The 21,867-nt window shown below is 57.2% G+C and overlaps 1 protein-coding gene, 1 long non-coding RNA gene and 1 other non-coding gene across 4 annotated transcripts in view; 1 reads left to right on the forward strand and 2 right to left on the reverse strand.

Annotated features, from left to right (window-relative positions):
* The window catches only part of AP2A2 (adaptor related protein complex 2 subunit alpha 2), a 67,424-nt gene that overhangs the window by 23,606 nt on the left and 21,951 nt on the right, over window positions 1-21,867 (reverse strand). For both annotated transcript variants that reach the window (NM_001075702.1, XM_059882910.1), the window contains 5 exon segments: window positions 1,402-1,503; window positions 3,384-3,513; window positions 4,213-4,406; window positions 5,958-6,100; window positions 14,050-14,118. In NM_001075702.1, coding sequence (NP_001069170.1) covers window positions 1,402-1,503; window positions 3,384-3,513; window positions 4,213-4,406; window positions 5,958-6,100; window positions 14,050-14,118 — 638 coding nt within the window.
* LOC132344226 (uncharacterized) lies at window positions 4,404-16,103 on the forward strand. Its single transcript, XR_009493401.1, has 3 exons — window positions 4,404-5,483; window positions 9,553-9,691; window positions 14,187-16,103. It is a non-coding gene; the product is annotated as an uncharacterized lncRNA (long non-coding RNA).
* MIR2409 (microRNA mir-2409) lies at window positions 8,719-8,782 on the reverse strand. The gene has a single exon (NR_030847.1). It is a non-coding gene; the product is annotated as a microRNA mir-2409 (primary transcript).

Here is a 21,867-nt window from a genome sequence, read left to right on the forward strand (position 1 = left end):
TTCACTGGAAGGACTGAGGCTAAAGCTGAAACTCCAATACTTTGGCCACCTCATGCGAAGAGCTGACTCATTGGAAAAGACCCTGATGCTGGGAGGGATTGGGGGCAGGAGGAGAAGGGGACGATAGAGGATGAGATGGCTGGATGGCATCACCGACTCGACGGACGTGAGTTTGAGTAGACTCCGGGAGTTGGTGATGGACAGGGAGGCCTGGCGTGCTGGGATTCATGGGGTCACAAAGAGTCGGACATGACTGAGTGACTGAACTAAACTGAATGGTTTAATGCTGGAAATTTTGTTTGGTTTAACCTAATCTAACCAACAAAGTGTTTATATCTAAGAAATACAAAGAGGAGGTTTCTGTGGCAGTCCACACTTCCACTGCAGGGGGAGTGGGCTCAGGGAACCCACTGGTCAGGGAACTCAGACCCCACATGCCGGGAGGTGGCTTAGTTGTTCAGTTGTGTCTGACTTTGGGGCCCGACGGACTGTAGCACGCCAGGCTGCACTGTGCTTTCCAGGCAAGAACACTGGAGTGGGCTGCCATTCCCTTCTCCATGCCAAGAGGTGCTGCCAAAAAAAATAAACAAGAGTTTTTACAAAACAACAAAAAAGATGACATTGTGGGAAAAGGTATGAAAGACTGAACAGGCTCTTCACAAAAGAAGATATTCAAAATGCCAACAAAGGGATTTCGCTGGTGGGCCCGTAGTTCAGATGAAATGGTCCCAGAGCAGGGGACACAGGTTCAACCCCTGGTCAGGGAACTAAGATCCCGCTTACTGTATGGTGTGGCCAAAATAGATAAAATAAAGGGATGTTATCTTGAGAAAAAGTTTTTTTAAAGCCAGCAAACACACCGAGCTGCCCTAGCTACTGGGTGATCAAGAAAATGCAGACTAGGTGAGAACGCACAGGACCAAGTGCCCAGAAGGGTTAAGACCAAGAGGCCGCAGGCCGGGGAGGGGCCACGGGCTCCTCACAGTGGCCATCAGAGGGGACACCCAAGCGCTGGGCAAGACAGGGCACAGAGAGGCGAACCTGCTGCCCAGCAACACGCGTCAACCATCAGCAAGAGAAACGACTCCGTGACTTCACGACCCTGATGATCAGAGCGAGCCGGTCACAGAGCAACACGGGCCGCGAGCCCTCGTCAGCAGGAGGCACAGCACAGGCACGCAGCAGCCACCAGGGGCAGGCTCTGCCCTTCATGTTTCCTGCGCCAACAAGACACCCCTGACACGGGTCAAAGGAAAGCCCACCAGTCACTAACCAAGACACACGTCCACCGCTGAATCACAGACTGCCCAAAGGCCTTGCCTACTGAAAGGGACACGTTAGTTAAATAAAGTGACAAAGACCAAAACCCACCCTGAGCTCCCCTCCCCTCGGCAGACTTACTCTGCTTAACCTGGAGACGGCCAGAGACACAGAGGTCTTGAACTCTTCCGGGTTCTTCTGTGCCAAGGTGGTGATGAGGCTGGTGGCGGCAGTTACCACACCCTGAGAAGACACACACACACGTTCAGACGCCCGCCGGAGGCCCTGCAGACAGCCTCTCGTCTGAAACATCTTCTAAACGAACGTTAAACTCAGCAACAACTGGCCACCCTGGGGCCACTCCCATCAGTCCTCGATGTTTCAAGAAAGCGAGACGCACACGTCGTTGTTGCCTTGCTTACTGTTCTCTCTGAAAACGTGGAGACCCGGCACACTTCATCCCAGAGCCCTGCCTGAGGGAGGCGGCGCGGGGCAACAGCCCCAGGCCCCGCGTCCACCCACCCACCTCCTCGTTGCCCTGACTTAGGTCACTCCGTGTGGACCACATAAGGACAGACACGTTACATTCAGACTCACAGGAATCTTTCCAACCCAAATCTGAGACCGTGGAGAACAGTAAAGCCCATTCTTGCCCATTTTCAAATGTGGTCCAACCCATGTCTCTGCCCCCTGACAGGGGAGCTCCACCAGGCCTGGATGAGACCCGACCCCCCATTGAGGTCAAGGGAGCTGGTCAGCTCCCCAGCGCGGTGCCCCACATTCCCTGCACACTTGCAGGGGTCTGTGCAGGAAGAGGCTGTGAGGAGAGGGCTGGGGGCCCCCACGCCCAGGCTGCCTCCTCCCCCTCCTTCCAGGCGACGCCTGGGCCATGTCGGACTCGGGAGGGGCCTGGCCGCAGGCAGAGCTTTATGCATGTCACAGCCCCCCGCCTCCCCTGCTACTCTCAGAAGGGCCGCTTGCTTCTTCTGGGTGGACAAGGGGTCCTCTTCCTGGGGGTCCCCAACCTTGAGACCAAAGAAACCAACCCCAAGTCTCTGGTGGCAAAGCCAGGAGATGCGTGACACAGAAGCCACACCCACAGAGGACAGGTGCCAGTTCACCTTGGGCTGCGATGCACCCCACCCTGCCCACCACCGCTGGGCTCCTGCAGCCTAGAACCACGCAGGCACCAATCCGTGCACCAGCCACACAGCCACGCAGGTGAAAACACAAAGTAAAGAGACAGCCGGGCACAGAAACATCCCAGGCGCGGGGCCTCCTGGCTGAGACGCCCCCCGCCCCAAGGAGAGGTCGCCTGTGCGGACCCGATTTCCCCCGTGAGTGTGAGACGCGGAGGGACGCTCGCAGGCTGCCCCACGGCGGGCGAGCCCGCACGGCCACCACCCTCGCCCCGTGGTCCACCTGTGTGGACCGTTTAGTCCTCATTTCATCCTTAAGGCAGATTTCTCTTGTGGGAAAACACGCAGTAGCCAGCTAACATGCTAACATCTCTCTGCTCAATGGGAAACTCCGCGTGGAATCCTGACTCTCTCGTCTGTAGACAGGATTCCAGCAAGACAAGGCCAGCTGCGGCATCAGCTCCTACCTGACCCTGCCTCCCAGCGTCAGCGTGGACAAGGGCCCGTGACTCATGGCCAGCCCAGACACCACCTCATTGCACATCTCGCTGCTCTGACGATGCCCTGCCGACGATGTGGAGCAGGCTCGGGCCTGGCTCATGTCCAGCCATGTGGATTAGGCGGGCTGTGTGCCAGAGCCCCCGGGGCCACAGGACAGCCCTAACCGGGGTGCAGAAAGACGCGCCTCTGCAGGCCCTGTGGACGCAGCACACCTGCAACATGCTGGGCTGTGCTGTTTGTCTCTGCACCCAGCAAGCAGGAGCCCCTCCAACGCCTGGACAGGGTGAGTCAGAGACCCCGTCTCATCTGCCCTGACCCCAGGGGAGGGGCTCCCAGCCTCTACCTGCAGGCTCTCCCAGCTCGACGACTGGGCCAGGGATGTCCCCCTCAGCAGCCTGGAAGTCACACAAGGCTGCTCACGTGGCTGTGGCCCCGCAGAGGCTGCCCCGCAGAGGAGTGTGGGTGTGGCCTAGAGGCACCTACCAGATGCTGGTCGTTGAGGAGGTGCACCACGCGGGACGTCCAGTCGCCCACGGGGACGAGGTCCGGGGACGCCCTGTGCAGGCGCAGCAGGCACAGCGCAGCGCTCTGCTTCACGCTGTCCATGGTGTCCCTGACAGACGGGCGGGAGTGAGGCCAGCGTGGCCCAGAGCCCACGGACGACGCCCGCGGCCCCAGGGGACAGAGCCCACGGACGACGCCCGCGGCCCCAGGGGACAGAGCCCACGGACGACGCCCGCGGCCCCAGGGGACAGAGCCCACGGACGACGCCCCACAGGCCCCCAGGGGACAGAGCCCACGGACGACGCCCCACAGGCCCCAGGGGACAGAGCCCACGGACAACATCCCACAGCCCCAGGGGATAGAGCCCATGGACACCACCCCGTGGCCCCAGGGGACAGAGCCCAAGGACACCACCCTGCGGCCCCAGGGGACAGAGCCCACGGACAACACCCCACGGGCCCCAGGGGACAGAGCCCATGGATGACACCCCGCAGCCCCCAAGGGACAGAGGTGCACCAGAGATGGGGCTGGAGGGACACAGGGGAAAAGGTTTCTTCGGGCTCTCCACGCAATCAAGCTTGGGCTGCCACAGCCCGCGGAGACCGAGAGGAGGCGGGGTGAGGCTCTGGCCCAGGACAGAGGCCCACGTGGACCTCCTGACAGCTAAGCCAGCAATGCCAACCCGCCTCCTCCCCACGGCTGTTACCAAGAAGGGAGGCTAAGAGACCCACAGAGCCTTCAGGACTCACACACTTGACTTATGCATGCGGGAGGTGACCGTGCCCTCAGCAGGCCGCCAGACACGTACCCGGCAACGAGGATTTTGGGAATCTCCCCTGCAAACGCCTCGGCCATCTCCCGGCTGCCCACGTTGGCAATGCAGTGCAGGGCCAGGCCCATGAAGGTGGGGTTGCGGCTGGCCAGGTCGTTCTTGATGGCGTTGTTGATCAGGCGGATGAGCTCACTGTTGGAGTTCACCAGCACGGAGATGAAGAGATAGCCCTGGGTTCCAGAGAGGAGAGAGACCACCGCTGGACATACTCGGTCGGCCCCGAGCCCCACCAGAGTCTGCTCGGCGCACTGCTGGGGTCAGGCCACAGAGCCCACGGACAACAACCCGTGGCCCCAGGGGACCAGAGCCCTCCTCGGACAGTTCTGCAGGACAAACCTGAGGCACTGTCCCCATGGGCATCAGACACCTTGGAGCCCCACCCTCAGCCCAGTCACTGGTCCACGGGGACCTGAACAGGATGGAAGGGCCTGCCTCGGCTGTGACGGGAACACTGCGGACCACCTTCCCTCTCTCAGCTGTCTCAGGGCCCCAGCGTCCCCTCACCACTGGGCCAAACTCCAGCCTCGTGCTGTCCCCGCTGTCCATGCCCTCCCCACGCCAGGGACAGCACCTCTCAGCCCCGTGGGTCTCGGGAGGAACTCGCCTTCTGCTCTGGGCTCTGGCCACCCTGCCCTCCCGCACATGGGCCTTGGCGCGTGCCCTGTCCCCTCCGCCCCCACGTACCCCGTCCTCAGCCTCAGCTCAGGTCTTCCTCCCGCCAGAGCCCTGCCTACTAGCCGCCCACTGCTCAGAGTCCAGAGGGCTCCACCCGCCTCGGTTCCTGGCCACGGCCACAGCTCCGCTCGCTCTCTGTAGCGGGCTGACGGCCTCACCCCTGGAGAAGAGCCGAGTCCACCCCTGCTTACGGTCACTGTGTCCCCAGGGCCCCCAGCACACTGCCGGGTCTATGGAAGGCACTCGGTAATCTCTTGGTGGGAGTGAGTGAGTGTGAGTGAGTGAGTGTGAGTGAGTGAGTGTGAGTGAGTGAGTGTGAGTGAGTGTGTGAGTGTGAGTGTGAGTGTGCACTTAGTTGCTCGGTCGTGTCTGATTCAGCAACCCCACAGACAGCAGACCGGCAGGCTCCTCTGTCCGTGGGATCTCCCAGGCAAGAACACTAGAACTGGGTGCATTTCCTACGCAGAGGACCTTCCCGCCAGGGACGGAGCCCACGCCTCCTGCACTGGCGGCAGGAGCTTCACCACTAGTGCCCGTTCTTCACCACTAGCGCTCGGGAAGCTCGTTTCTTGGTGAGTAAACACCAATACTTAACAAAACCCCTGGGGCATCAAGGGTACTTTTTCACTTTCTGCAAGTTAAATTTTTCTGGGCAAGTAAGAGGAAAATATTCCTCTATAACACTTGAGTAAACACACAAATAATTTTACTCCAAGCGGATACAGGGCTAGAGGCACGAAGCTAGGGGTCCTCAGGGCCTAGACACGGGCACTCACCTCAGCAGACAGTGGGGCTGGGCGAGGCGCAGACACCTGCCCTCTGCTCTTAAGTCAGATGGGGGGGTGGGGGGGCGGCGGTAGCACACGTGCGCGGGCACTGAGGGGAGGGAGTGTGCCAACCCTCCCTCTGGGGTGGGCCCCTAGGACATGGTGCCCTACCGCCAGCTCCCACCTAAACCCGGGGAAATCCCCAGACAGACGCAGGTGCAGAGCAAGAGCCAGGCACCAGAGGCCCCAGTGAGAAGCAGCACCCCGCTGCGCACTCACGATCTGCTTCTCGGTGTATCTGTTGGAGCTGAGCAGGTTCACGGCCTCCATGTGCCCGAAGTCGATGTCGTGGCCCAGCAGGAAGATGAACAGCAGCTTGCACACATACTTCTTCTTGCTGTAGCCATCCAGGGCTTTGTCGCCTGCGGGAAGGGGCAGCGCAGGAATAGGGCGCCGGGCCCACCTCCAGGAGGCTGGCCAGACTGCCACACTGTCAGGCTCGCGCCCCGCGCTGCTGAGCTGGTCGCCATATGAGAGCCGAGCGTCTGGGTCCCTCACAGACCCCAAACCAGCGTCCCAGCCAGCAGCAGAAACAGTCCCCCAGCACAGCCGGGGTGTCAGCCCCGCCAGCACAGCCCTGCCACGCCACCCTGACCTCACCAGCAGCTTAACCTTTAGAGACGTTTATTCATTTAGGCAGGACAACACACTCTAAATAATCTCTCATTTCACCCAGCGTTAGGACAAATCACCCACCGAAAAGTCACACAAAACCACCAGAAGGGCTTGTTTCCCCACCCTGATGGCAGCATGACTCGGCCTCTCCCGGGAGACCGTGGCAAGGCAGGTTCACGACACGTCACTGTCAGCACAGAAAGTGTTGCTTTAAAAAGGACCACCAGACAGTGCCGTTTTACAAGCAGAGGTTCTCATTTCACCCCAGAAGCACGCAGCATCCCCGGGCAGCCTGCAGAGGTGACAGCAGGAAGAACGGCCCCTCAAGCGAGGCACTGCAGTGACCCTGACCGCAGGGTCAAGGGCCAAGCAGGATGTGGGGGCCGGGAAGGCGAGAGCAGCCACAGCCCTCATGGCGAGGGCGGGTCACCTGTGTCCCGGGATAAGCCCCGGCCACCTCAAAGGGCATCGAGAAGAAAGACCCCAAGACTCCGGAGGTGAGAGTGGACCACGAGTCAGCCAGCCAGCTGGACGCCTTATCTGGGAGCTCTGAGACCCGTCCTTCTCAGCGGCAAACTGGCATTCCACTTAATGATCAAACAACATCAAGTCAGAGCGGGCCTGGCTCCCTGCTCCTCCCACTGCGACCTGCACCAGAGAAGCCAGCTCACTGCTTCCCGATAGGACCACAGCCCCATCCCCCCAGGAGAGCATCTGAGCTGAGGGCATGGGGCCCAGGCGACCGCGCCTCACCCCCCAGCCTGGCTGCCCCTCAAGGACCAGCCCGCTCGCCATCACCTCTGGAAGCCTCCTCCGACGAGCAGCCAGAAGTGCTGCCCCCCCTCACCCCCGGAGAGCGGCCCCAGCCCCAGGAACAGCGCCAGGCCACATGCGGGACACAGAGACTTGCAGATGCGCTAGATGCCGAGCGCGCAGGAAGGGCAATCATGGCCACAACGGGAGTCTTGGCCCTGGAGCTGCCGAGACACAGGGAAAGAGCCAGTGTCTCCAGGGCAAGGCACCTGAGCTCAGCGACCGCATCCTGCGCAGGACTCCCACCTGAGCTCCTGGTTCACCTCTCACAGAGACCCGTTCAACCCTGGCTCTAACCCTCAGCAAGTACCTGCCTATGTTCAGGGGCAGGGACAGCAATACGCCAAGTGTGGACCAAGAGGGAGCCCCATGGGCCCCGAGCCCAGTCTGCGTGGCCCGGGCTGGGAGCTGCTGCGGGGCTGCAGCACCAGCGTGTCTGCCCAGGACCCCACAGGCCAACTGCACTCAGCTGTTCCACCACGTAAGGACCACCACACCCCCACTGGGAAAACCAAGGCCTAACTATTAGCTGTACCACGTGCAGGCAAGAACGTGGAGGAGCTGGGAACTCACACTCGGCTGAGCGGGCACAAAACGGGGCAGCCGCTCTGGAAAATACGGGACAGGTTCTTAAAAGGTCAAACACCTGTCACACAAGCCAGCGGCTCCACCCTCAGGAGCCTTCCTGAAGGGAAGGACACCACGCGTCCACACCAGCCCCGCATGCAGGACTCACAGCAGCTCCACACCGCGCACGGGGAGCCAGCACAACACGCAGCCGCCAGGACGCGGGCGGACCGCGAAGGCACACTCAAAGTCAGTGAGCAGACACACGCAGCCCGCCAGGACGCAGGTGGACACGGCGGCCTCTGCTGCAAGAAGAGCAGCAGGACTGCACTGCCAGAGACGCGAGGGGGCGCTCACGGGGGCCGCGCTCCACCTTGGCTGTGGGGGTGGCTGCGTGAACACTTGGATCTGCTGAAACCCACAGTGCACACTCGACTGATTGTAAGTTATATCTCAGAAAGCCAATTAAAAAAAAAAATTACTGTGTCAGAATCTCCCAGAAAAAAAGAGTGAAAGATTAAAGCACACAGGCTAAGGGATGGCAAGCACTGAAGCCGCGAAGGCCGCCAGGCGGGAGGACAGATGAGTGAGCCCGCGACGCACGCACTCAAGCTCCCTCGAGGAAAAGAGGTGTTTTTTCCAAGTTCTTCTACACCTGTAAAAACATACATTCCTTACAGAAACTCCTTCCATTCGTCTTTCTATCCCAGCACCTGGGACTAGTGAGCACCAGCAGTGAATGAGCACGTGAACACATCCCTGAAGCCCAGCACCAAGACGACACACCTGCCCCCCGACAGGACATCACAGCTGCCGTCTCTAGAGGCCCCAAGACCGAGGTCAGGCCCGCAGAGTCCACAAGCAGCCCGACCCCCGCTCTTGAGTTCCCAGGCCAGCCGGGCAGCCAGGGCAGGGGAGCTGCCTGCCCACGAGGGGTGCAGGGCTGCCCAGGGGAGACCAGCGGCTGCCTTCAGGCTTCGAAGCCAGGGCAGCGTCCATGTGAGACCACCGGTTCTGTCGTGGACCAGGTCTCACGTGGACGCTGCCCTGGCGCCAGGCCCCGTCCACGCCTCCCGCCCCAGCTGTGTGTCTCCAAGGACCCACGCCCACACGCCCACCACGGCCTTCCTCTGCCAGCGTCCGGGACCGACTGCTTCTGGCCTGAAGTAGGCCATTTAGACTCTCCATTAGCACAGGCTCCCTGCTGGGAAACTCTCCGTTTCATCTGGAAAGGCCTCTTTTAGCTTCATTCTCGTGGAGCCGGCAGCTGGATGCAGACGGCTGGGGCTGCACCTTCCAGCGCGCTGACAGCAGCCCCCTCCCTGCTGCCCCTCGGCCCTGCCGAGCCGGCAGGGACGGCTCCTGTGAGGACGGCCCATCTCCTTCTCCCTCTGGCGACCAAACACCTCTTGTCTGAGGCTCAGCATTTTCACATCGGCGTCTCTAGATGTGGAGTCATTATTTACTGTAACCGTGGCCACTGCCTCTGAGGTTTGAGCGTCACGAATCTTTACGCGTCCTCTGTCACACCAGCTGTCTCTCCTCCCAGGAGGCCAGCCAATCTTCCAGACTTCGTCCCCCACCCCCGTCTCTCACCCACTCTCCATCACAGGACAGGCTGCCTCCTCACCCGTCTTCCAGGACACTGTCCCTCTTTAATAAGCCTGTTGTTACACCCACGTAAGCTCTTTATTTTAGTTACTCCATGTTTTGCTCCTAGAATTTCCATTTGGTCTTATTTCAAAATCTGCTATGTGAGTTTTTTTATACTAAGGTCCCACTGAAATTTCAAGTTTGTCTTTTACTGCTTTACGAACAGTGACCCGCCCCCTGCCACCCCGAGTCCAGTCCCAGCGGCCCCTGCGAGTCCAGTGCTGTCGCCCCTCTGGCTCCTGCTGAGCCATCGGCTCCTCTGTGACGGTGCTGGGACGTCACCCTTGAAAAGTCAGCTGCAGATGGTAAGTGACGCCTAGCACATGGCTCCACCTGCGACGGCCGCCTCCTCCTCCAGAAGACTGGGACAGGGCTGGCTCCCCGGCCACTCCCGCCCCAAGGGCCCGGCCTCTCAGGGCTCAGCTTCAAGTGGAAAGAGGCCTCTTGTTGGTGAGCCCTGGTCAGCACTAGACCCCAGCTGCTCAACCTCAGCACTGGGCCTCCTCAGGCCAGGTGGTTCTGGGGTGTCTGGTGGCCTGCCTGGCCTCCACCCAGTAGGTGGCAGCAGCTCACCAAACCCAGGTGGGTCAGCCTCTGTCCCTGGAGACAAAAATCCTCCTGACTGATAGTAGTGAAGTCGCTCAGTCCTGTCCGACTCTTTGCGACCCCATGAACTGTAGCCTACCAGGTTCCTCCATCTATGGGATTTTCCAGGCAAGAGTACTGGAGTGGGTTGCCATATAACCACCATCCAAGACTCTGAAGAATGGAAAAGACTAGAGATCTCTTCAAGAATATCAGAGATATCAAGGGAACATTTCATGCAAGGATGAGCACAATAAAGGACAGAAATGGCAAGGACCGAACAGAAGCAAAAGAGATTAGGAAGAGGTGGCAACGATACACAGAACTAGATGATAAAGGCTTAATGACCCGGATAACCATGACGGTGTGGTCACTCACCTACAACCAGACATCCTAGAGTGTGAAGTCAAGTGTGCCTTATTAGGAAGCGTTACTAGGAACAAAGCTAGTGAAGGTGATGGAATTCCAACTGAACTATTTCAAATCCTACAAGATGATGCTGTTAAAATGCTGTTCTCAATATGTCAGCAAATTTGGAAAACTCAGCAGGGACCACAGGACTGGAAAAGGTCAGTTTTCATTCCAATCCCAAAGAAAAGCAATGCCAAAGAATATTCACACTACCACACAATTGTGCTCATTTTGCATGCTAGTAAGGTTATGTTCAAAATCCTTCAAGCTAGGCTTCAGCAGTACATGAACTGAGAACTTCCAGATGTACAAGCTGGACCAAGAAAAGGCAGAGGAATCAGAGGTCAAATTGCCAATATCCACTGGATCATAGAAAAAGCAAGGGAATTCCAGAAAAACAGCTACTTCTACTTCAGTGACTACACTAAAGCCTTTGACTGTGTGGATCACAACAAATTGTGAAAAATTCTTAAAGAGACCGGAATACCAGACTATCTTACCTGTCTCCAGAGAAACCTGTATGCAGGAAAGAAGCAACAGTTAGAACCAGACATGGAACAATGGAATGGTTCAAAATTGGGAAAGGAGTACAACAAGGCTGTATACTGTCACCCTGCTTATTTAACTTACATGCAGAGTACATCATGAGAAATGCTGGGATGGATGGATCACAAGCTAGAATTAAGATTTCTGGGAAATATCAACGACCTCAAATATGTAGATGACACTACTATGATGGCAGAAAGTGAAGAGGAACTAAAGAGCCTCTTGATGAGGGTGAAAAAGGAGAGTGAAAAAGTTGACTTGACACTCAACATAAAAAAAAAAAATTAAGATCATGGCATCTGGTCCCATCACTCCATGGCAAGCAGACGTGGGAAAAAATAAAAGCAGTGACAGGCTTTCTTGGGCTCCAAAACCACTGCAGATGGCGACTGCAGCCATGAAATTAAAAGACACTTGTTTGGAAGGAAAGCTATGACAAACCTAGAGAGTGTATTAAAAAAGCAGAGACATCACTTTGCCGACAAAGGTTTGTCTAGTCAAAGCTATGGTTTTTCCAGTAGTCATGTATGAATGTGAGAGCTGGACTATAAAGAAGGCTGAGTCCCGAAGAATTGATGCTTTTGAACTGTGGTGCTGGAGAAGACTCTGTAGAGAGTCCCTTGGACTGCAAGGAGATCAAACCAGTTCATCCTAAAGGAAATCAGTCCTGAATATCCATTGGAAGGACTGATGCTGATGCTGAAGCTCCAATACTTCGGCCACCTGATGCAAAGAACTGACTCACTGGAAAAGACGCTGATGCTGGGAAAGACTGAAGGCAGGATGAGAAGGGGACGGCAGAGGATGAGATGGTTGGATGGCATCACTGACTGAGTTGGTGGACAGGAGTTTGAGCAAGCTCCAGGAGATGGTGAAGGACAGGGGTCCACTGGGTGGGGTGCGAACGTGCAGCCACCGTGGAGACAGCTGGGCGGCTTCTCACAAACGTGCACACAGTCTCACCACATGATCCGCAGTCACGCTCCTTGAAAACACAACCACAGTAAAACCTGCACACTGATGTTTATAGCAGCTTTATTCATAGCTGCCCACACCTGGAAACAACCCAGATGTCCTCCTTCAGTAGGTGAATGGATGAATGAACGGCGGTACACCGAGCAATGGAGTGTCAGCCGTGTAAAAGGAAATGAGTTGTCAGGCCACAACGAGACACGAAGGAACCTTAAATGCATAAACCAAGCGAGAGGAGCCAACGAGAGCAGCACATACTGTGTGGCTCCAGCGCTGTGACGTTCTAGAAAAGGTGAACCATGGAGAGAGGACAAAAAGCAGAGGGTGCGGGGCTGCGGCGGGAGGGGAGAGGCAGCACACAGCAAGGGCGTCCGCGACGGGGAGCCGCGCCGTGTGCGGCTGTGACGAAAGGCGTGCGCCGGGACGCGTGGGGACAGCGGGGGCCTGAGCCACCTTTGCGCCTCCCTCTCAATCTTGCTGGGAGCATGAAACTGCTACCCAAGAGCACCGGGGAGACTGCACGTGACGTGCACACATGGAGGTTTCCAGAGGGCACTAGTGGTAAAGAATCCACCGGCCAATGCAGGAGGGTTGGATCCCTGGGTCAGGATCCCCTGGAGGAGAGCATGGCAGCCCACTCCAGCATTCATGCCTGGAAAATCCCATGGACCGAGGAGCCTGGCGGGCTACATACAGTCCACAAGGTCACAAAAAGTCAAACACTTCTGAAGTGCGTTAGCACCCATGTATAAACCAGGTAACTAGTGAAGACCTACTGCACAGCACGGGGCCTCTCCTCAGTGATCTGTGGTGACACGAAGGAAATCCAAACGTAAGGGGACGCATGAACACGCATAGCTGACTCGCCCTGCTGTACAGCAGAAACCGACACCGCCGCCCCTGACGGCACGGGGATGAGAGCCTGCTGCCAGTGCAGGGGAGGCGGGCTCCATCCCTGGCGCAGGAGGAGCCCACGTGCTGCAGAGCAGCTCACCCCGCGCCACAACCACCTCAAGCCGGCACACCCGGGCCTGTGCTCCGCCAGAGAAGCCCCCGGCCTGCATCAACAGAGAAAGCTTGCCAAAGCAAGGAAGACCCAGCAGCAGCCAAAAACAACTAAATTTAAAAAAAGAAAAACTGACATTGTAAAACAACTACACTCCAATAAAAATTTAAAAATAAATACAACTGCTCCACAAAAAAGTCAATTTTCAAAAACTTTAAGCAATGAAAGTTATAGACATCCACACACACACACACACACGCACACGCGCGCGCGCGAAACATTCATATAAGCAAAGCACTCCACATAAAATTCCAAGGCTTTCTCAGGCCTCCCAGAGGATCCCCGGACTGGCCAACAGTAAGACAGATGCCTCCCCGAGTCCGGCAGGAACAGTCCTGGCCCCACGAGGGCCTGCGTCCTGCCGGCACGGATGTCCGCGCTGGCCCGAGGCAGCACCCGCCGGCAGCCCTGCAGTCCGCGGTCCCTCCGGCTCGGTGGGTTCGCCTCGCCCTCTCCTCAACGCACTTTTTCTAGGCAGCTTCAGCCACTCTTCCGGCTAAGGTCTGCTCAGAGATTTGAACCAGGTCTCAAATTTGTAAAAATTAACTGAAAAATTAAAGTCTACGGGACTCATAAACATGTCCCAAGAACGAAAATCCACACCTGACAGTGCTCCCGAATGAGGCCGCTCAGGGAGCGCCCGCCCCCAGGCTGGCCGGCGTGGGGCGGAGACTGAGCGCAGGGCCCGCGAGGTCTCGCAGACACAGGCGAGGGGCCGCCGGCAGGAAGCGCTCAGGCAAGCGCGGCGCCCACGCAGAGCAGGCCAGCGCCGTCAGGGAGCTGGCTGGAGCTCCTGCACCCTGTGGAGCAGAGTCGGTGGGGACTGCTCCAGCCAGAGTCCTCCCAGCTCCAGGAAAAGGCTGGACGGGGGAGGAGCCCCGCTATCCAGAATCAACTCTACACAGACCATCAAACTACTCCAGAATAACCACCGGCTTTACTTTAAACATCAACAGAGCCAGGACAGCATCTGTACTGAGGCTTTCGCTCTGATTTGAAATGAAAAAAACAAAGATGCGATTAAGAGATTAAGTCCCTTTTGCAAAAGAATATTGTGTGTGGACAACGGTTAGACACTCTTACCTTTAAATTTGGATCTAATGTTTGCCAGCTCTTTGTTTATTCTCTTTATTTCTGCTTCTTTACTTTTGCCTAAAAAGAGAAAACACAAAGGCATCTTACTTTAACTGATTTCTAAACAAACACCTCTTTCCTGACAGCAGTGACACATCCGCTAAAGGCAGGACCAGGCTCACAGGAGCCCAGGGGAGAGGCCACCTGCCTCCACCTGAGGCCATCGGTCGGGCGCAGCCCCTCGTCAGGACCAGCGAGTCTGTGGACGCTCCTAGAGTGAGGGGAGCCCCCCAACGGCGCGCAGCTTGCTCTGCTCGCCTTCTCGCCACAGTCCCGGGCCGGGCGCGCGGCGTCGCTGAGCATGCTCCATGATAAACCACTCTCAGCTAAGCGACTGCTCCAAAAGGTGACTTTTACTTCAAGATCATTTTTTAAAGCATCAAGTTTTAACTACTGTAGGCTTCCAATTTTCTTTATGAAATTCACCAACCCACAACATCTGACAGGTGCCCTTCTATAGTAAGCAGTGAAGTCTGGGGACCGTCCATTACATAAAGAAGGAAGGAAGACATACAAGCTGACAGTCACACCCCCACACCCCGCTCTGCGCTCCTCACCCTCCTCCCCACGGTCTGCCTGTGTGCTCATCTCAGCCCCCTGACAGCTGTGTACACAGGCCTGAGGAGCAGGCGCCGTTCCCGGGGCCACACGTCTCAACAGCACCGCACAGAGGAGGCTGCTCGTCACACCGCAGGCTGAGCTGTGCGCTCCCTCTGTAAGGTCCCCGATGCTGCTTCAAACCAGGAATGCAGGCAAGTAAGTCCCCACCCCAGAGGGAGGAGAGGTTTCCACAGCAACCACCCCGGGGCCACCGACAGGCTGGGCACTCACAGACGCCCTGAAGACACATGGCCCACCACCCAGCTTCCACTGCTGCTGGAGAGGCAACCTCCTCCCAGGGAACTCCCAGCACCAGCTATCTTTCACCACTAACTTGCTAACAAACAGGGCTGCACCTCTCCAAAATGAATCCTCCTTCGAGCCCCTTCTATTCTAGCAAGGCCCCAGCTGGGCGGAGCCGCAAGCTCCCCCACCAGGCACTGCTCAAAGTGCCCAGACTCAGGTTAAAACACTTCTGCCCTCAGGGAGACGATGCTCCACCTGGGGACTTCGGGGTGAGTAGAGGCTGGGGGTCTTTAACACGAGCACAGTGGTCAGCTCTAGTGAGCGAGGGGCAGGCCAAGGGGACTGGACTCTCCTTCCCAGCCCCGAGTGCTGGCTTCTTCCTCCGGAAGAGGCGCCCCAGCACTCAAGGGCACCCTACAAAGCTGCAGGCGGGGCAGTGGGTCAAGCACAAACCTTCCTGAAGTTTTCCTGAAAAGGCACCGCCCGCGGCAGCAGCCTTTACCGACTGGGTGAGAGGGCTACGGAACCAGGCCGTGGGCGCCTTCCGCCCACAGGACCTGCAGGGGCACCACAGTGCGGCCTGAGCACGGGCAGGCAGCCTCGGGCGTGCGCCACTCTGCGTGCCCGCGGGCGCAGCTGCGCGTGTGCCCATGCTGGCGTGCGTCTGTGTGAGTGTGCTTCTCCTGAGAGTGCAAGAACTGGTCTGTGCTGCTCCTTGGTAGGTGAACTCTGCTCTGTCCGCCAAGCCCGAGGGAAACAGGCCTGCGTGGCAGGAACTTAGCTGAGCAGAAATGACAAAGGACTAGGAGCGCAGAGGGCAGCATGCAGAACGGAGGGGGTCGACAGCTACTGCCCACGGCGGGGAAGGCACCCCACAACTGCAGGCACGAGGCTGGAGTTCAGGGGGAGGAGGCACAGGATCGAGGGGGCCCTGGGGGCGTGCCCTACCTCCAAGGCGGGGGCACGAAGCTGGGGCCTGTTAGCCAAAGCCTGGCCGATTTGCAACGCACACACACACATTCATTTTCACAAGCGGCGCGAAGGCTCTCCCAAGGACAAGGGCAGGCTCTGGAGCGGGGCCCTAAGGCTGGATCCGAGCACTGCCTCTGGTTTGCTCTGCAACCAAGGGACAATGACTTCGCATCTCTGAGCACAGCTCCCTTGACAAGGAAAGCACTGAAAGCCACAAGGCCTCACGCCAACACACCACGGCGGGCAGGCAGGAGGAATTCAGTTCAGTCGCTCAGTCATGTCCAACTCTTTGTGAACCCACGGACTGCAGCACGTAGGCTTTCTCGGCCATCACCAACTCCCAGAGCTTGCTTAAACTCATGGCCATCAAGTCAGTGATGCCATCTGACCATCTCTCTAGTCCCCTTCTCCTCCCGCCTTCAACCTTTCCCAGCATCAGGGTCTTTTCCAATGACTCAGTCCTTCCCATCAGGTGGCCAAAGGCCAGCACAGCTGCGTCCCCGTGCTCACTCTTGCTCCGGTGCTTCCCCGCCAGACTCCAAGCCGCGTGCCTTCAGTGATGCTCAGTGCCTTACCTGGCGAGGCGGCGGAGTAGAAGGACACGCACTCATCTTCTCCTGCGAGAACTCCAAAATTACAACTCGTTGCTGAACAACCATCGACAGGAGAATGTTGGATCCCACCAAAAAAAGACGCCCCACGTCCAAGGGCACAGAAGCTCCAGCAAGACGACAGGAGGGACAAGACCACGCTCAGAATCAAACCCACACCCACCAGAGACGCTCAGAGGGCTCACACAAACCCTTGTGAGCACCAGGACCAGAGCCTGAGCCAGACCTCGGAGCCTCCCGCGAGGGACAGCTTGGCAGCGGCCTGCCACGATGCAGAGGCTCCGGGTGTGGCTCCCCGGGTCACACAGCCTGTGACCTGAGCCCTTGTGGAGGAGGTCGTCATTAACCCCACCACAGCGCTGCTGAGCAGACGACCCACAAACTGCAGAACAATTATACCAAAGAAATTCTCGATGGTAAAGTTCTAGGACCCATAACCCCACAGGTTTCCCTCGCAGCTCCATTGGCAAAGAATCTGCCCGGAGTGCAGGAAACCCAGGTTCAATTCCTGAGTCGGGAAACCCCTGGAGAAGGAAATGGCAAACCCACTCCAGTATTCTTGCCTGGAGAATCCCACAGACAGAGTAGCCTGGCAGGCTACAGTCCCTGGGGTCACAAGACTTAGCAACTAATCCACCACCAGGAGCCATAACAGATTTCCCAACCTGGGGATCTGGAAAAGGTACAGAGAAATCCCAGAGAATGTGACTTTGAGGCTGGTAGGATTTGATTACAGAACTTACACAGGACTGGGGAAACAGACTCTGGGACGGCACAAATAAAATCTTGTGGGCACCAGGACCCAGGAGAAAGGAGCAGTGACCCCACAAGAGACTGACCCAGACTTGCCCAGGAGTGCCCAGGGGTCTCTGGGGAGGCGTGGGTGGGCGGGGGCCTGCTGCAGGGCTGGGGGCACTGAGTGCAGCAGTGCATCATGGGACCTTCTGAAGGAGGTCGCCATTATCCTCATCACCCCCACCATAGTTTGGTCTCAGGTCAAACAACAGGGAGGAAACACAGCCCCGCCCATCAACAGAAAATTGGGTTAAAGATTTACTGAGCACGGCCCCGCCCATCAGAACAAGACCCAGTTTCCCCCACAGTCAGTCTCTCCTCAGGAAGCTTCCACGAGCTTCTTATCCTTCTTCATCAGAGGGCAACAAAATGAAAACCACAATCACAGAAAACTAACCAATCTGACCTCATGGCCCACAGCCTTGTCTAAGTCAGTGAAACTAGGAGCCATGCCGTGTACGGCCACCCAAGACAGACAGGTCACGGTGCAGAGTTCTGACAAAACATGGTCCACTGGAGAAGGGAATGGCAAACCACTTCAGTGCTCTTGCCTTGAGAACCCCATGAGCAGCATGAAGAGGCAGAAGGGACAGACCCAGGGGACCCCACAGGGCAGAGTGTGGGCACTGCTCCTGGCTCAGAGATGCCAAGAGCACTGCCCGGCGGACACAGCAGAGGAGGGCGTCTGCGCGACAGGAGAGCCACCCTGGACTGTGTCCCAGTCCGGAGGACTAACCTCACCTAAAGAACACCGCAGGGGACCGGGTCACAGCCCACACAGAGATGCCACGCAGCAGGCAGACGGCCCCACAGACAGAGCAGCACTGAAGCCTCCAGCCCCAGACAAGCCGGTGAACAGCAAGAAAAGCGGAGAAGGGACTAAAAAATTCACAGAACAACTCAGATGCTAGGTAAGAGAAATCAGGTAAAACAGAATTTAAAAATCATTTCAAAAATGAATAAAAAGAGGGGATTCTCTGGCAGTCCAGTTGTTAAGACCCTGTGCGCTCACTGCCAAGGACCTGGGTTCAATCCCTGCCCAGGGAACTGAGGCCCCACAAGCTGGGCAGCACAGCCGGAAAGAAAACGAGCAGAAGCCACACACAGAGGTCTGAGGAGAAGTGGAAGGTGCGAAGAGTGAAGAACAAAAGCGTTCAGAGCAAACAGAAATGAAGACGCCTCCCCGGCGGCTCAGGGGTGAGGAACACGCCTGCTAATGCAGGGGACGCGGGCCAGGCCCTGATTCAGGAGCGTCCCGCACGCCACGGGGCAACGAAGCCCGCGCGCCGCAGCCACTGAGCCTGTGCTCCAGGGCCCGCGAGCCACAACTGCTGACGCCCTCACGGCTGACAGCTGAGGGTCCGTCCCCTGCCAGGTAACACACCTGCAAGCCTCAAGGCACAGCCAAAAAAGAAAGAAAAAAAAATCCTTTGAACATCTGGGGAAAAAAAAGCAGCTGATACAAGGAAGAAAATGAGACTTCCTCAGGTCTCTGACCCTAGGGGGCTCAGGTCTGGGCTGGACCACTGGGTCCACTGGCTGGACTGTGCCTGGGTGCCCTCATCACCCGGGGAAGACAACACCTCGGGGACCGAGGACATGAACAGTGGCCCTCACGGGCTGGCAGTGCTTCGGCTCCGCAGAGCGAGGCTGTGCCTGAGCCACGGCCCCGGGGACCCCCACAGGCCCGGGGACCCCCACGGCCTCGGGGACCCCAACAGGCCAAGAGGACCCCCACAGCCTCGGGGACCCCCACAGGACCGGGGACCCCCACAGGCCCGAGGACCCCCACAGGCCCAGAGGACCCTCACAGGCCTGGGGACGCCCCTCCCCACCCCCACCACCCAGGAACTGCTCAGGTTCTGACTCTCCCGGAACAGGCCATGAGGGAGACACACCACAGACAGATCAACATGTCCAAATCCACACTTATGACCTAAATTCACCACACCGCCACCCTCTTCCACGTGGTGAGGACGCCGGGGAGAAACACGAGCCCGGCGCCACCCCCAGGCTCATGAGAGTGAACGGCCCTCCCGGCCAAGCACCTCGCCACCAAGCCCCACCGGCCCACACTGCTGGGAGCAGCTGTAGCAAAAAGTCTGCTCTTTTCAGAAAAAGCAGCAGACCTGGAGAAGGAGAGGTGGCTGCCCACCCTGACTCAGAAGCCCATCCTGACGGGCTGGCCGCAGCCAGAGCAGCCGGATGTGGGGCTGAGCCTCAAAGGCCTGCAGCGAGACCCCCGTGCGGACCCCACCAGAACACGGCAGGCCTGTCGGCCACAGAAAACACCAAGCTTCTAACAGGCAGTTCACACAGTGGATGTCGGAGCTCTGGGAGCTAATGAGAAACCCAGACCAGCCTACAACCACCACCCCCAACCAAGCTACAGTATGCACCTGGTCAGGAGCAAAGAACGCACTCCAAAGGGACAGGCTTTGAAAAACAGCCTGGAGTTCTACAATCACCACCCGGTTCTTTCTCCTGGAATTACACGCTGGTTCACAACGTGCTGGGTAACGACTCCTTCTTGTCTGCTAGCTGAGCTCTTCAGCTTACAGCGCCAAGTGTTCTCAGAATAGCCTAATTTCAAACAAAAAGCACAGGGGCCTATCACAGCTCATGAGAACTAACACAGCAAACTGCAAAAATCTTACAGCAACAAGTCTGAAATTTACAATAAAACTTGATTGAAACAAAGAAGTTCAGTCTGTGTGTACAATGACTTCCCTGAGGAAGCCAAAAGCCCAAAACTGACAACAGAAAAGCCTGCTTCTGAAGAGAGCAGGCTGTGCTGCGGGCGGACGCGGGGAGGACCGCGCCCCAGGCCGAGCCTGGCCTCTCCTGCCTCACGCGGGAGCCGAGCCCCACACAGCGCGTGACGAGGGCCACACCACGGACCGCCTGGGCGCACGCAGGCCGTCAGGACTATTCTCGGAGTTCTCCCTTTATGCTACCTCTACTGCACAGGAAGGCTGGGCCTCAGAGCAGAAATCCTTCAAACAGTGGCCGAGAACCAAAGACTTCAGGGAACACTGAGAGCTGCTGTGCCACAGAAGATAAAACCAGCTTGGTCCAGACAAACGCTAACAGTGTGTCTTATTTTAACAACGGAGACGTAACTCACGTTCCCACAACTCACTCATCTGAAGCGCACAACTCCGCGACTTCGGGCACATTCAGAGGTGTGCGTCCATCGCTACTGTCTGATTTTGGAAGATGTTCATCTCCGCAAAAAGAAACCCCATACCCTCCAGCAGTCACTGCTCACCCCTCCCTCCTCGGCCAGGCTCCACTCTTCATCTCCACGGCTCACCTCCTCTAAACGCCTCACACACAAACAACCTGTCCATGTTCTTCTGTGGCCAGTCTCCTTCAGCACTCACAGAAGACGCCACAACTGTTTCAAGGTAGCCTGGGTCAGGACCTCATCCCCTCTCACTGCTGAATAATACTGCGTTATACAGATACACCACATTTGGTCATCTGTCCATCGCTTGATGAATCTGGGGCTTGTTACCACTTTTTGGTTACTGTGACTATGTTGCTAGGAACATTTATGAACAAGTTTTTGTGTGAATCCACATTTCTAGAACTGCTGGGTCGAATGACAGCTCCACGTCTAACCCGGTGGAACTGACGAGATGTCTTCGCAAAGGCAGCACCATCTCTGCTGTGGTCGTCTCCTCGCTCCGTCCTGTCCGACTCTTTGAGACGTCATGGCCTGTAGCCCGCCAGCTCCTCTGTGGGAGTTCCCAGGCAAGAATACTGGAGTGGGTTGCCATTTTCTTCCGGCCATTTCTTCCTGCCATTCCGACACAGGAATCAAACCCCATCTCCTGCATTGGCAGGTGGATTCTTCACCACTGGCCACCAGGAAAGCCCATCTTACCACTATGAAAGAGCCAGGGTTCCAATTCTCCACAATTTTGCCGACACTTGTTACGTCCGTCATTTCAATTCTAGCCATCCTAGGGTGTGAGAAGTGGCTGTCACTGTGTTTTTGATTTGCCAGTTGCCTAATGGCTTCTGTTTTCACCTGGACGTCTGTGTATCTACTTTACCCGTCTTTACTAAGGCTATCTGCCTTTTCTCTTTTGGGGGCCACACCACACGGCTTGTGGGATCTTAGTTCCTCGGAGGCCACAGACTGAAGGCAGGCACTCTGCAGTGACAGTAAGGACTGCTAACCCCTGAACTGCCAGGGAAGGCCCTGCTGTGCTGTGATCTTATCTTCATTTATCTCACAGTATTTTTTTAATCTCCCTTGTGTCCTCTTTTTGGAGGGTGTTTGATTTCCACAGATTAGTGAATTTCCCAAATTTTCTCTCATTCAGTTCAGTCGCTCAGTCCTGTCCGACTCTTTGCAATCCCAGGGACTGGCAGCACGCCTCCCCGTCCATCACCAACTCCCAGACCTTGCTCAGACTCATGTCCACCAAGTCCGTGATGCCACCCAACCATCTCATCTTCTATTGTCTCCTTCTCCTCATGCCTTCCATCTTTCCAAACATCAGGGTCTTTTCCAATGAGTCAGTTCTTC

The sequence above is a fragment of the Bos taurus genome, chromosome 29 (assembly GCF_002263795.3).
Source record: "Bos taurus isolate L1 Dominette 01449 registration number 42190680 breed Hereford chromosome 29, ARS-UCD2.0, whole genome shotgun sequence".
NCBI lineage: Eukaryota > Metazoa > Chordata > Mammalia > Artiodactyla > Bovidae > Bos > Bos taurus.